The sequence below is a fragment of the Streptopelia decaocto genome, assembly GCF_964273445.1.
Source record: "Streptopelia decaocto genome assembly, chromosome: 4".
Classification (NCBI taxonomy): Eukaryota; Metazoa; Chordata; class Aves; order Columbiformes; family Columbidae; genus Streptopelia; species Streptopelia decaocto.
The window spans coordinates 44,602,383-44,618,073 of record NC_138658.1 but is presented as its reverse complement, the minus strand read 5'-3'; the positions used below and the strand labels follow the sequence as shown (position 1 = coordinate 44,618,073).

Genomic DNA, 15,691 nt, shown 5'->3' with positions numbered 1-15,691 from the left:
AATGGCTTTTCTACAGTGTTACTCATTCTGGCAATATTACTCTGCAAGGAGGAGAAGGGTAACTGTGTTTTCTGTTTCACTGGCAGGTCTGTTACTTCTACAATGCTCTTCAAAAACTAGCCTTAATTTCTCTCTGCCTCTGCTTAGTTGCCGTTAGTGAAAAAAAATTAGGAAGTCCTAAGAAAAATCAGTTATTTATAAAATAATTTTGCCTTTGATACATATTTTGTGTCTCATGTCCCCTGTTTTTTCAAGGTAACATAGCATGAAAAGTAGGTTTTGTTTATTACAAACTTAGTTTATTGCAACTTGCTTTAAATACTCTTCTCAAAGGCAAAGAATCCAAATGTTTTTGTAAAATGATCATCAGAAGCCAGATTAACTTCAAAAAAATCATTTATCAAGCAGGTTTTGCTAAAAATGTTTAAAACAATAAAACCATGCAGAATATTCAGTAGACAGGCAGAACTGCTTCTTAGAAAAATTTATCATTTGTTTAGAGATATCATAATTTTAATTTCTTTAGGAGGAAAACCACTAATACATCTACAAGTAATGCAAAAAAGCACCAGAATTTCCAATCTGTTCAGTCCTGGCAGTATGTATGTATCAGTTTCTGTGTTTTGCTGTGAAGTGATGAAGAAGCCATCACACATTCTCCTGTGAAGGGGGAGAGCAAATCCTGACAGAATCTGTAGGCGTCCTTCTTAGTTTTGAATTAAACCATTGCAGTTCATCATAAATGAATTATATTTCTTTTGTTATCTGGATTTTAGATGGTAGTATATCACAGTATTTATTGGGGAAAAAAATGCAGCCAATGTTTGTTTATTGTTAGCTGTCTGAAATAGCAATGAATAAGTAACAATAACTCTCAGCACCCTATAACTTTCTGTAGAACCTGTGCAATAAACATTGCATAGTTACCTATGGTCCAATATTCCGAGGTGTGCTCAGGTAACAGGAGGGAATTAGGTAACTGAACAAAAAGATTCCTACATATTTTTCAAGTTGTATCATTATGTTTTATTTCTAACACAAATTAATATTTCTTTTTCAGGGTCTGATTCTCAGTCTCCAGATTCAGGTAAAGAAAATACTGTGTTATTTATGCCTCAATGTAATACCATGTAAGTGGATGAATAACAGTCTTCCATTTATTTGATTTCAGTATTGTATACATCCACATTCTTTAAGGAAAGCACCACTGAAATTGTAATAATAATTGCAAGTGGATAAGACCTCAAATTCAGGTCTCATTTGAGAAGCCTTATTTCCAGTAACAAAGTGTATGTTGTCAGAAAATATAAATTGTGTGGGAGAATACAGGCTGCTAATTTGCCACCTTTAGCCTCAGTGGCACTTGCTATTTCAGTTTTAGTCACTTACTCAGGATTGCAAGTTCTGCCCACCCCACTTAGCAGCCTGCTCACACAATGTGTTACTTTTCTCAGCCTCTTAACAGTATTTTGTCTTCAAATCTGGAACTTGTTGAGGCAGCATAGTGTCTCCCTCTGTGTTTGGACAATGCCTTGAGAGCTTCTCAGCTCTGAGGACAGAGAGAAAACATTGGTTGGAAAATTGAGGTGTCATTCAGATTTGGAAATAAGATGTGTTATTGGAACAACTAACTGGGTATTGTGGTGTGAAACTTGGTGAAACCAACTAACTTTACGTAAACTGGGATGTTTTCCAAAATCTGACGCAGCTGTGAAGTTCCAGCACCTAATCAGTGAAAGTACTTGAGCCCTGTTTTTCACAAGGGCTGAAGCACCAACACCCCAAAAGGACTCCCAAGGATAAAATCCATAGTCTGTACGAATGTTGTGGGGAGATACCAAACTGCTAGCAGCAGTATTGTCAGTGCATGAGTTTCCTAAATTTTAAAGATAAATATTTTGTAAAGTGGCAGCTTTACCCCTGTTCTTATAACTTCCATGATGATAACAGCAGCAAAGTGAGTTGTGTAGTAGCTAAACTTTTCCACATTTGTTTAATATCTGTGTTGCAATGACGATAGCAATATAGAGATCTACTAATGACAAAAAAAAATTGGTTTGATTCTTTTTTCCTCACAAAAGCTTGGAGATCTTACAATGATGGAAGTAGAGAGACACTGAATGGAGATGCTAGCAGTTCCTCTCTTACAGCAAAAGGTTTTAGGAGTGTGCGGCCAAATCTACAGGATAAAAAATCACCAAGTCAGGTAAAACTGAACACACCAAGTTTCATGCTTTGGCATTTGTGTGTGCATTACTCTTGGGGGATGGCATATCTAGGTAGATACCCCTATGGAACATTGTCCTGATGTCTTCCAGATAGTGTGAAATATTGTTCATATGGGTTGTTACAAACTGTTTTACTGTACAGATAAAGTATACTCCACACAGGATGCAGCTTAATTACCAGAAATTGTTTTCAATGAACAAGACAGCCAGCTAAATAAAAGTAGGTCATACACAAATGAAAGCTTTCTAGGAGTGTTCTCGGACTTCAAAGAGTGTTTATTAATATTTTACACTTGGAGAAATGCATCAGTCATCAAAGAAATATCTGAGGATAAAGGTTTATTAATTATAAGGTAGACGATGTTTCTGCCTGTTTTACAGAACAATATAATTACAGCACAGTAAAAAAAAAAAAAAAAAAACAAAAAAAAAAACCACAGCTACTTAACTTGGAAACATATTTATCTGTCCAGAAAATATCAACACAGCAATGTCAATGCTGTCTCTGTTGCTATTTGAATTGAAAGGCTTAAGAGGCTCTGTGGGTTTTGTATATATGCGCTACCTGTGAATAATAGCTTGTTATCTAAGGTCATGGAGTACATGCTGGAAATTACTTACATATCTAAACAATTGTACAGTAATAATTCTTATTCAGTGTAATAATTATTTTTTTTTAAGAAAATGGACTATTGTGGGCACCCTTCTGATCCCAGTCTACTCTGAGCAAATGGAACATCTGGCTTTTTAAACACAAGCTGTACAGCCCTGAACAGCAAAAGGTGTCCATTTAATTGAGCGATGTTAGGATAAAGCCCTTTAAGTTGCTAGTTCCTTTATTTAAAGATAAAAGTCAAACTGAGTTATATCTCCTGCTAACATTTATTTTCTTTCTGTCTCTTCTTCAATGTTATTTTGCTGTGTGTGGATGCTTTTGGCAAATAAGGCACCTCTGCCACCCCCTAGAAAAGAAAGTTTTCGGAAAGCAAGAGTAACTAATAACAAGAACGGAATTAATCTCCAGACAGTAACAAGCAGTCCAGCTAAACACCTTCCCACAGATTCTGCCTATTACACTAACGAGATTTCTGTCCAGGAGACAATGTCTTCTCAATTAACTAACACAAATGTGTCCTATGCACAAAAAATCACTAAACCATTGACCTCAATCTCCAGTGCAGGCACAAGCACAGTAGCTGGTATTAGTACTACTCTTCATCAAGGCCAAAGGCAACAGTCTCCAAAACGTCGGGTATCTACCCTAAAATTAACCCGAACACGTGATGCAGCGAGTAGCATTCCTTGTAATACACAGCAACAGCTCAAGCCTGTTGAAGTGCCAGTATCTCCACAAAGGCCTGTTTCACCTGCCTGTAACCCTGTGCCTGAGATACACACAGCATCTCTTTCCATTCAGATAGCTCCCATCCCTGACAATAAAGCAGAGCCTGAAATCCAAGAACATCCACCTAGTATTTCTCCAGACACTTCAAAGATGTCTTCACAGGATTTGCGACAAAAGTCTACAGTTCTTCCTTCTTCACAGGCTGCAGAATGCCATGTGGTATATTTAATTTTTCCATCTTTTATGGTAGATCATTCATGAATCACTTAATAACCGTCTGTTTAGTTATACTTACAATATCAAAGTTAGACCTTCGTGTTTTCTGGGTAAAACTACCTGTCACATGGATCAAAACAGAACCCAACAAAACTTGAAATTTTTGGAAGGATATTGCAAAGAAAAAAACTAGCCCGGCTGACCTGGAAGGTAGACTTCTTTGTTCCTCTGTGAGCACTTTATGGAGTGCAAATGCACAATAGGAAATCAGTGAATTGTAGGTGTTGCATCTGTTTAAGTGTTTCATTAAAGTGTTATGCTGCCATAGGTGTTGGAAGGAACAAGTATGGATAGAAAAGTTGGGTTGAGGGAGTTTGTATAAATGCAGCTCTGTCAGTTTGCTAGGGCCACCAAAACTATATTTTGTCTGTTGGTGATTTCTTCAGGGCTTGTCACTGCTGTCTCCTATGTGTCCTGTGCAATAGTAATTTTTAAAGAAAATGATTTGTTAAAATCTTTTGTCAACCCACTTCTACATGAAGCATCACAAGGCGCTCAACTTTTAAGTCCTTCTGTTTCCCCTATACCCTATGCCTACTGAGATTAAACTTCTTTGTTAACTATACTGATGTCATCTGGGAGAAATGGGAGTATCAGGCACACAGCATTGGACCAAAGGAGTCTGAGCAGGGTTTATCACCATTCAGAAAGTTACTGAGTCAAATATAATAAGTCTGGGAGCAATAAAGAAGCAGCAAATATATACTAGGCAGGAGGAGAGCTTGGAATAAACTTTGTTATTTCTACTCGGCTTTACGTAGTCACGTTAAGATTTTGCTATTTTAAAAGTTAATTATTCTAGTATATTTATGTATATACCAGTTTATGTGAGTTTGAAATTCCTTCAGTGGAAGGGAGGGATTGCTATAGTTCTAGGCATATCTGCCTCAGAGCTTTGAGTGAGAATACCACCATGGTATATTTGTGTTCATCTAGTTCCGCTGACATCAGTGGGGCTACTTTGAAGTGAATGCTGCACAATCTTGCAAACTTGAAGTCCTTTGACAGCCCCATACTTGCCAATGGTAGTAACACATATGCTCTGTCAGACTGTGGTTCTTTCACAGCATCACATTCAAACAGTATCTGCATTAGCTACAGGATAATTTTACAGATTTTAATATGTCAATTTTCCCCCCTTCAACTCCCAAGTAAAAATTTTGATCAGAACTAAGCTTTGTGAAAGCATATGGCAACAATTTGCAATGCTTCTTTTGAATTCACGCCACTAACAAATGGGAGCACAGAAGAATTAATCACATTTGTCCTTCTCAAGATTGCAGACAAAACTACCATCTTAAACCCTTTACTAGGCTACATAAAATTTAGAACATTTTGAAATAAGTTACTTTATCCCTGAGAAGAACTAGTTTGCTAGAACTAGAGATTTTTGTCAAGTAGAACAAGTCAATTTTAACAAGACCTACAGTAAAGAAATCATGTCGGAAATAGTAATGACGGCTGAGCAAGAACTTTACCTGGTAGACAGGGTGGTTATGAAGACTGTTGGAGGCAGGCTTGCAAGCCTTTTAAATATGGGCATCAAGGGATGCCGTCAGACATTAGAACAGGTGTAGGAGTGACCAGTACATCTTATGCGTCTATGTTTTCACTTAAAAATATTTGTTCAGCCTGTTGCAATATGATGCACTTCATATGCTCAGATAAATCAAAGTGTCTATCTAACAAAGTGTTTTTGTGACAGCTAACAAGAATTAGGGGAAATAGCTTTTATATAATCCAGAATAATACTCAAACTCTAATCAGAATGACTGAAAATAATCTGTCCTCTAGCTACTTTTTTTTTTTTTTTTTTAGAATTTTAAAAGTCAAAGCACATTTTGCAATTTCTTTTTATTTTAGATCTGTTTTAGTTTCACAATGAGCTTACAAAAGGCAGAAAAGTAGCTGTGACTTGTTTGGCAATGCCACAGTTATTTTTCTGCCTTCTCCTTGATTTCAGTGTGTGGGAAGAATGATCATAAATTTGGCAACTGATTTTTTTTTTAATAAAATTGTACAAATTTCAGCTGATCACAAGGATCATTCAGGAATGTAGCCAGCTTTTCAAACTGCATCTAATTATCGATCTCTTGCCTGCAGAATTCAGCTGGCATCCTACTTGAAGTTCAACTTTGAAATAAATTCTAAACATTAATATGAAGTGGTGTATCTGGCATCACAATCAAGTCATGGAGCCAATGGTTTTGCTAGCTCTGTGTTAAAATACGTACCTAAAACTAGAGTACAAATCAGCACGAGGCAGTATAAAATTCTGCATCAGTTCAGGTCCCAATGCCAAGATGCCCTGGGCTGCAGTTAGAAATAAAGGCTACAGCTGTGTGTCTAAAAAGATTTATTTTCTTTCTCAGATCTGTGGTTGAAATCTTGGAGCTGTTCTAACTAATGCCGAAAATTATGATCCCCTTTAGTGCTATATCTCATGGTATTTGCAAAATTCACAGTTTCTCTCACATAGACAAATTAACTTTTGGTATACTATGCATGATTGTACTTTCCTTTTTTAAATAGTTTTAGACTTGCAAGCTCTACAGAACTTCATACACTGGTTAAAATGCTTTTGTATATGCAGATCATAGGCTGTTATGTTAAGCTATATCCTCTGGGGATGCTCTCAGACTCTAGATTAGGCCCACCAGCAATGTTCAAAGCTGCCACAGAAACCCGTAAAAGCCAAATACATTTAGAAAGGCGCTATAAAAACAAACAGCTCTCCCTCTGCTGCTGGGTTTATGTATGTGGAGGAGAGTGAGGTAAGATTGACTAATCATCACTTCTTAAGAGGTGGTGAATGAGAAATACTGTGCATGTGCGGGTATCTATGTGTGTAGAGTACATGTACAGCTATATTATGTCACAAAGTACGGAAAAATACAGCCAAGAGAGAGTTTGTATGGTCCAAGTTCATGGACAACAATTTTGCAGTGTTCTTTAATGTATCTTGCTATGTTTGTTCTCCTATTTGCGCTTCGTTTAAGAGCTTATCTGCTGGAATTTTAGGAACAAGCAGAAGTGTGGTATGACTCACAAAGCGACATTTTGTGAACACTCCTACTCAGAGAAAGGTTAAACCCCTTAAAAGTATATGTGAAAAGAAAAGCATTCAGGTTACTCAATATTAATTCTTTTACATTATTACAGTCTCAAGAGATTATGCTGCTCTGTGCCATACTGCAGATATGGGAGAAATAACCTGATCTGTTTCAACAGAGAAATTAGTATTTGTTAGTATGAGACCGATGGAGGTATATTCTGTTGCCCAAATTTCTTAAAAGCAAAAGTTGTAAACTGGTGAAGAACTCTGAGATGCATCTTCTGAAATAAACACCTGATAGTTTTAAGTTTGTTTTGTTCCTGATTTCGTAAGCATGTTCCTGTTCTAGATACTGCTCTCTGAAACTGAGAATGGGAAACATTTTCTTCTTTGATTATATTCCACAGATGAGTAAACACTTGGCTTAGTCCTGATGTCCTGGAGGAATAAAAATTATTACACTGGGTGTTTACAAAGGTGTTTCTTTTGCCAGCCTTAAAGCTGTAGAAAAGTGAATCATGCCAAAAAGTCTTGAATTCAAAATACTGTTTCTGAATCAGTTTATCTAATACAGGTATTAATGTTTGCTAGACATTGACAATATATTGAGTGATGTAGAAGGGAGAGGAGACAGGTTTCAATGTTTTGGGGACAGATGGCAAGCTAAGAAAACGGAGCACATAATTTTCATTTTAAGTTCTATATCACTAGTGTGGTTTTGTACAAGGGCTGAACTCCACCTGCTTATATTGAGTTTAGAATAAGAGGACTAGGTAGTAAAAATGGGCATAGGAATATAACCTGCAGCATCAGTTTGGAGACTTTTACATCAGCTTTTAACAATTAAAAATAGAGGTATTTTTACCCATTTGTGCAAGTGTATGGATGTAATTTGATTGTTGACTACTAAACTCTCCCACGTCTTAACAAAATGAGTTTATTCACTTATCTCTGAGTCTCCTTATCTGTGTCTTGACTGTCGAAGCAAGGCCAGCACTTTGGTGTCATTAGTAATCTCACACCACTCCCCACAGATCTTGCATCAAAATGATAGATGACTGGTTTTGAAACCCATACTAGGGTCATCTGTGTACTTCATGTGAATTGGACAGAAACTAGATCTGTCAGGCCCGACATTTTACTATTCGGTGGAAGGTGAACATTTCCAAGGACCAGCAGAAAGATGCACTTGAGACCTTCAATTCACAAGACTGTATTGACATTTTTTTCTCTCTCTCAAGCATTGCTTCACAACCTAAGATAATTTTGTAGTCTAACTAGTTCTTCATCATCCTAATTGATTAAGTACTTGTTTGGCACTTAATGTGCCCGACTTCTGCTGGCGCTTCTTGCGCTATAACAATAACCAACCTCATCTGGAGCACACTGAATGGAACTGGTGTTAAAAGTTTTCTGGAATGCATTCAGCTTTGTCCTTCTCATATTTTTCAGTGATGAAATATATGAATTAGTAGTAGCCAAACATATCTGTTTAGAATTCACCAACAGCCCATGTTGAGAGAGATCAGTCTTCAAAAATAATGTTTTAAATCACCATTTCAGCCACTTTTTCCCAGAGTGATGGTTGCACCTATGACAGAATTCTAGAACCAGGAAGAATGCTCAAGTTTTACTCTACAAAGCTGAGAAACTTGATACAGGGAATAAGTACCTAGAATTTTGCATTCCTTTTACCTACGTTGTAAGAATGATAAGTTTATATTCTTTTTAAGAATATGGCTTGATGAAATCAGCTATTATTTGCCAAACACAATTAATTCAGTTGTTTGAGAACTCAATGTCACTAGCTCTCTGGATGCACCCTGAATATCTGTCCTTGTGTTGTCCGTACCTTCTTTTCCCAAGCATGCAGACAATCTTCTCAGTTGGTAGCTGAAGGTTTACTAGGTTTTTCAAATCTCCAGAATTTCTCATTGTTTTAACAATTTCATAATCAATTTGCATATTTTGGCTCAGTCATATGCAGTTTTTCTTCTGGGGATGCTGAGAGGATAGCTTGTCTCAAGAACTTCAGGGCTTCATATTGACTCTGCCTCATAATTGCATTATGATCTCCTGGTTCACGTCTTCTGCTGGAGATCTCGAATTATGACACAGATGATGAAATTCATCATGAATGATGATTCTGTCTTCCCTTTATGTATCTGTGAGGTGAAAATACCATTTCTTATATGTGTAAGTAAATGCACACATCTTAAACCCCTGATATGCTGTCCTCTATAACCAGCTGTTTCACATCTGCATATGTTTCCTTCTCATGAAATTATTTTAGTAGTATTCCAGAGTTCTTTTGAAGTCTCAATTGGCAACTTAGTTATCTCTAAATAATCATATCTCCTTTTACAATCATACACTTAGTTATTGATTTTTCTGATGAAGTAGTAATCTATTCATATTTACTCCATGGATTTTTTTTTCAATTGTAGATTTGACATTGCTGTAAGTAAGATTTGGATGTTAAGCTATTTGACTAAGTTTCTTCACTGTTTTAAATGCAGATTTTAACAACAGCTTCTGGCTATTTTTGTGTACCCTAGAGGTCCAGTAATGCCAAAGAGTTCTCTTGAACCATTTGTAACAAATGACAGATATCTGTTCATATGCTTAAGATTCTTTCCTGAAATGCTTATTCATAGGGATGGTCCCATTGACCTCAGTAAAGTGTAAATTCTAGTTATCTCAGTAAGAATTATGGAACTGCAGCCCCAGTGACCTCTCATAAGTAGCACAATCTGGGTTATGTTCCAAGTCTTCCATAAGGACTTTAGAAGATATTTTCAGATTTTGGATTAAAATGCCACAATGGCATTTTAATCTGATGGTTTGAAACATTTTGAATGATTAAAAACATCTGCATATTCTGAGCATAGGAAATAACCATACTATTATTGGTAACAATGTAATATCTGACAGTAAATGTTGCTTTTTTAAGTAGTAATTACTGCATGTGGTATCTTAATGTATTCTATTTTATGTAAATTTAAAATCCTGAACACTTTTTCCCTGCAACTATTCCAGAGAGTTCCTCAGCCCTATCACAAGTGAAACCATTAGTGCTGAAGCAGGCAGTATTTTGACATACTTCAAGAGCTGTTTGAAAGCTTGTGGCTAATAGGCAGTATGGAAGGATTTTTGCAGCTGTTTACCAAAGACTGGATGCCAACATGCTTTTCATGTATCTTTAATTGAAAAATAAGATAGTTGCAGATGCAAAAAAACAGTTTCAGGACTCACTTAAACCCAGTGCCCTGTGACTGATTTGAAATAACAGAACATCAAGCTCATATCTTGTGTGACAATCTTCAGAAACACTCTTGTGAGGGAGGATGTTCCCTTTTACTTTTAAGGAATTGTGCTGAAGCCAAACAGCTAGTGTGTTTTCTTTCAGCACGAAGTCATCCCTGTCCTGTTCTTGTGCTCCCAGTCTTTGTTGTTCCTCAGGTTTATACCCATTACCCTAACAATCCCTGTGTTCTCTAATGTTGAAAAGGCTCCTATGCCTATGCCTTATCCAGTAGGATGACAGGGTGCTTCCAGGGTGCTTGGAAAGTCTATCATCCAAACTTTTTTATTAGAGGGGCAGTGGAGAAGATGTATTTAGTCACAAGAAGCAAAAAAAGCCTACAAACTGCTTGCAGATTGTATGAACATTCAATATTAGTGTTTCCATTTAGCTTGCAGTCCTGCCCATCTGTATATTACAGTTCATTTCAAAATGATACCTATCTTTTGACAAAAAAAAAAAAAAGAGAGCAACATTTACAGAGATCAGACTTGCAGATCCTTTTTTCCTTTTACAAACAAAATGAACATAATGTTCTCTAGCCTCATGTTTATGTAAAGTATAAAATAGCATGAACCTTCTCAATGCACAACTGAGATCATTAATATATGCAGTACATTATGAATATTCATCCCCAGCACACTATGGTTTCTGGCATTGCTTCCGCTAGTATTTGATGCATTAACTTCTTTCATGTTTTCCTGCTCTAATATAGAACGTGGTTGATTTACTTCCTAATCCATGTGAATGTGAACTTCCTCGGGCTGCTGAAAAACATACGCTTTTGTAATTCTCCTACCCACAGCAAGAGGCAAAGGGAAAAGTTTTTTATTTATTTGGTAATCTGTTTCTTTTCTTATTTTTTTTTTTTTTTTCCTCAAATCTCAGCTTGGAAACCAGAAAGTAACTGCCCCTGTGATGGAGGTAAATGCTTCACAGACACACAGACAAACAGCAACAGAAGCTTCTCCACTGCCTCTTCCTCCTCCTGTGGTACCAGTTAACAGAGCCTCTTTCTCACCAGACAGTGGCACCCATCTAGTACCATATTCTCTGCCAGCGCTTGATGATTTTCTGCCTTCACGCTTTTATAAAACCCCAGCCCTTTCACAATTTTCATATAAATGCCCATACCTAGCTTCCGAAAGTATTATCCACAGGAACGAAACCGCCTCTGTGAGCACAGACTCTGCCATGAGCGAGTGCTCCTCCCGCACAGTGAGTGAGTCCTCCACAGCCATTCTAGATGAGCTGCAGACCTGTAGCTATGATACCACTGACTGCTCTGAAACACCTTCCCCAACCTTGAGCCAGATGTCTGCTGTGTCAGATGGCACCACCTTAACCAACACTGCTGCCACTTCTCATGTAATTATGCTTCCTTTTTTCCTCCTCCGTTTTGTTCAAACAGGTTGTCAAAGGGGAAAAGAATTCAAACTTGTCTGTTATCCTGTTACACTTTGTTAGCAGTTTTCTGTGTTCGGTCTGACAGTATATTTTGCAACAGTTGTTTAAAAAAAAAAATCATCGGCATAGCAGATTGGGTAATAGGAAAATGATACTAAGTTGTTGCGCAGTTGTATGGTCAACTAAGGTGTATCAAACACTTTGTTTAAAAGAAATGAAAATAAATTCAATAAAAATCTGTTCAAAATTCATTAAAAGCAAGTGGTCTATAGACTTTAAAGAGATTTGTTTAAAGGCAAAATACTGGTTTGTGGAGTTTGTAGCCTCTGGGCTACCACTATTTTTGGTTTATACTGAGGTACAAATTTCAATAATATAACTGTAAATTCATGGTAACTGTTGGCAATATTTAATGCAGTTTTGTCCCCAGCCGTGACCACTGACTGCACGAAACTGTTTTTCTCTCCTCTAACTAACCTTTTCCTCTCCTAAGCACAGTTTCTTACAGGAGTGAACTTCGTAGCAATCCTGTAGTACCCAAGTGTCCTGTTGCTTTACTCTTGGTTAAGTCAAGGAAAAAAACAGCATGCAATTGGACATTTTATACATACATTCACTTTTCTGTACCTTAGTACACTAATACATGGTTAGAAAGAAGGTATGGAATTTGGGTCAAATCCAGATCACTTATGATTTCTTTTGAGATTATCTGCATGATTAAAATGAGTCAGAACAAAGCCTTCATTTAGATTGAACAATTTGTTACTAAATTGCAAAACAGAAAGATGTTCTGAGACCAGAGTTTTACTGGGTCACAACAGTGTTCAAACTTCATACAAATACTTCAGCATGCTATCATTTTCAAGTCTGAAAAGAACAGTGTATATATTTTTAAAGTTTCATGTATATTTTATAAAAAGTATTTTGAGCCCAAACTTGCACATAGTCACCTGCAAAGTCAGTGATTTGCTGTCAGTACTCTGGATGCTGTTAAAAAAATAGCAATATTAACAAGCATGTAGAAGCTGTCATTTCTAACTCTTGTAACACAACTCCAAAACCTTTTTCTTTTTTTTTTTTTAAAGAATCAGTACTGTGAATCAGCATACAGCCCAGCAGTTGTAACCAAAGATACCATAATCAATATATTCTGGCATGTGTAAATAAGGGACAGTCACTACATGACTATTTACCTAGCTAAGGGAAGCATGGAACATTTAAATTTTCTTCTAACCTACTTCTAAATTAATCAGCTAACTGTATTCACTTTCTTCAAGCACCATTTTTGTAAGCTAAAGTGAATGATTTCCTTCTTTCCGTTTTTAGGTAGTCTCCCTGTAGTGGGATATCTTTTGGTCAGGTCTGACCATATGGCAGGGATGAGCATTACAGCTGTTCAGCATTAATGGACGAAGAGAAAGCCTGAGTCTCCCACCAAAGGACAAAAATCCCCAGTCTTAAGAGCCCCACAGAAATTAAACTGCTGGCAAGACCCACCTCTGCAGTGCAGAAAAGTCTGTCTCATATCCTCTGTAGAGAAGGGCCAGACTATAAATGTATTTATGAAATGAGAAAATGATGGGAAAGCTGGTGACACATACAGGTGTTCTGTAATAACATTTGTCCTGGACGCCTTCCTGTGTAGCCTCATCTAGGTGTTCCTGCTCCAGCAGCGGGATTGGACTAGATGATCTTTTGAGGTCTCTTCCAATCCATAACATTCTGTGATTCTGTGAGACTCCTGTTGGTTTTTCAGATGAAAACCATTGAGAGAACAATAAAAGTAATACAGGATTGTGCCATCCAGCACTGTGCCTGTGTAAGACAGAACCACGCCTTCAAAGACGTTATGTCTACATTGGGGATGTTTGTTTATTCTTGAGGTCCTTAGTGAGAGCTTAGGTAAAAAGGTTTTACAGTGGATCTTCTGAGAAGAAGAAACAGCATCAGAAAGAGCTGAATCAACAAAATTGTAAAATATTCCAGGCAAAAGGCAGAGCTAGACATAAAACTGTGGTTAAGTGACCATGCTTTTAGTCACAGATTACAGCTTCATTGAAAACCTGAAGTATGAGAATTGTAATTCTTATTTGGGCTTTTGCTTAGAATCGGAGTTAAAATCGGACAACAGCTGGTTTTGGAAATTATTTTTTCTTATTCTATTCCAATTATGATAATTTCCCTTATAAAGTAATTTTCAAGCAGTTTTTTTGTTTATGTAGTTTAAAATTAGGAAAACTAATGGGAGCTTGGAAATGGAAGCATACAGAAGATTTTGCCTTTTCCCAGGTTCCAAGACTGTCTTGAGCTTCAGGAATTGATGCTGAGTATTTCAGCCTAAGTCAGTGTCCAGAGGCCAGGTGTGTGCTGTGCAGCATTGTTGCACAAAATTGCTCAGACATCCATCCTGAGACCTCTTTTCCATTGCTGCCTGCCTCAGCAGAGAGAAAGTTAGACAGCGTCTCCAGTCCCAAATAGATGCTTTTCTCAGCTCTGATTCAGAAGTCCAGAGAGCTGCTCTTTCTGGTGCTCAGGCAAAACAAAGGGAGTTTAAACCCAGTACCTAGGAGGAATTTCTACGAGACTTTGATTACCCAGCAGCAGAAGTAGGTGGAGCACTGGTAAAGTATACTGGAGAAAAAAATAAATGGAGGAGCCTAGAGAAACAAACAGCATGAAAGCGATGAGGATTATCTTCCCATTAAGATGGGAAATATGTGCATTTTGGTGAAACAGTTTTTTTCTATATCATCTTATTTTCCCACAAAGGAGATTACCTAGTGAAGTAACAGGTCTAATTCACAAACAGGCATCTTAATGACTTCACTTCTTTGTAAAATCTGAGAACAAACTCTGTCACCTGGAACTAAAGCATCACATGCTCAAGTAGAAATATCAATAGCTCATTAATGATTCCAAGAGCAGGAAAAGGCCCTTGGAACTTGAAACTTCACAAAACTGTCTTTACAGCTAACCCTCTCACCAGTGCAAGATGCATCAGATAAACTAATGCAATAGCCATCTCCACAGAAACTTGCCTCAAAAAGTCAGGTAGATCTAAGAAATTATAGCTGAGCTGATACAGTCTCTAAAAGTAAACCCAAAAATGTCACATATACATTTATGAATTATGTCTGTCAGCTACTCCTGTGGATCCTGTTTTCATAATATTTCGTGCTACATAGTATGAGACCCTTTCTGTCTAACCCAGCTATTTGGTAAAGCCTATCAGAGGAATATCTTAAATTTTTGTTTCTGAAATTCATAGGAATAGCTTTTGAGTCTACAAAGAACTCACACTAATTCTGTTCCCCTCTTCAGAGAAACAAAAACCATAGTAAATGAGTAAGAAGGTATATAGTTCTGGACAAAGTTACCATGTCTTCCCTAGAAACGAGCTTTCCCAAAAAGACAAATGGAGTAAAAGAGAATGGGTGAGCCCCAGGAATAGTAGGCTAGAGATACCTGGCCTCATCTAGGAATCCTGTCTGAAAACATGGCTTCATACTCCTTGAAATGCTAACTTTGAGCTCAGGCAGCTTTTGTATTCCTACAGCTCCAAGTTCTTTTGGAGGGGAGGATGACATAAGAAAAGCTCAATGCTCTCTTAGAATCGCTGCTTTGATCCTTGCAATACTCCCCATGAAAGTGCTGCAGCCCAGATCTGGGGATTCTAAACCTGGGGCAGGGAAACAAATTGTTGCTTAAGTACCTCTTGTGACAAAAGCCTAAATGGCTTGTGGTGCTGCTACAACACCCGTTTACTTAGCTTTCCCATTTTGTTTATTTGATTTTGTTCTGGTTTTTTGTGTTTATGGGTTTTTTTTATTGGTGCTATTTTTTTTTATTGTGATAGGTTACATATCAGCATCCCACAGTCACTCCAGCTGGCTTCCATTTTCTAAAGAAGCTTTGACTCACTCTTTTTAGCTAGTCTTAATGACTAGTTCCCATTAATATCAATAAGGCTTGAGCATGTGCATTAAGGGGATATGTTTCTTGGAGTGAGTGATCTGTGGCAGGCAGCCTTTGTCACACAACGAGAGGAACTTTTACTGCCATCGTCATTTTATATT

The 15,691-nt window shown here is 37.3% G+C and overlaps 1 protein-coding gene across 2 annotated transcripts in view; it reads left to right on the top strand.

Annotated features, from left to right (window-relative positions):
- The window catches only part of SORBS2 (sorbin and SH3 domain containing 2), a 156,515-nt gene that overhangs the window by 83,942 nt on the left and 56,882 nt on the right, over window positions 1-15,691 (top strand). The window contains exons 4-6 of one of the 2 annotated variants that reach the window (XM_082050899.1): window positions 1,061-1,087; window positions 2,082-2,206; window positions 11,097-11,576. In XM_082050899.1, the coding sequence (XP_081907025.1) occupies window positions 1,061-1,087; window positions 2,082-2,206; window positions 11,097-11,576 (632 nt within the window). Of the gene's footprint in view, window positions 1-1,060; window positions 1,088-1,698; window positions 2,207-11,096; window positions 11,577-15,691 lie in introns of those variants that run through there. The other variant, XM_082050900.1, reaches the window with a different exon arrangement.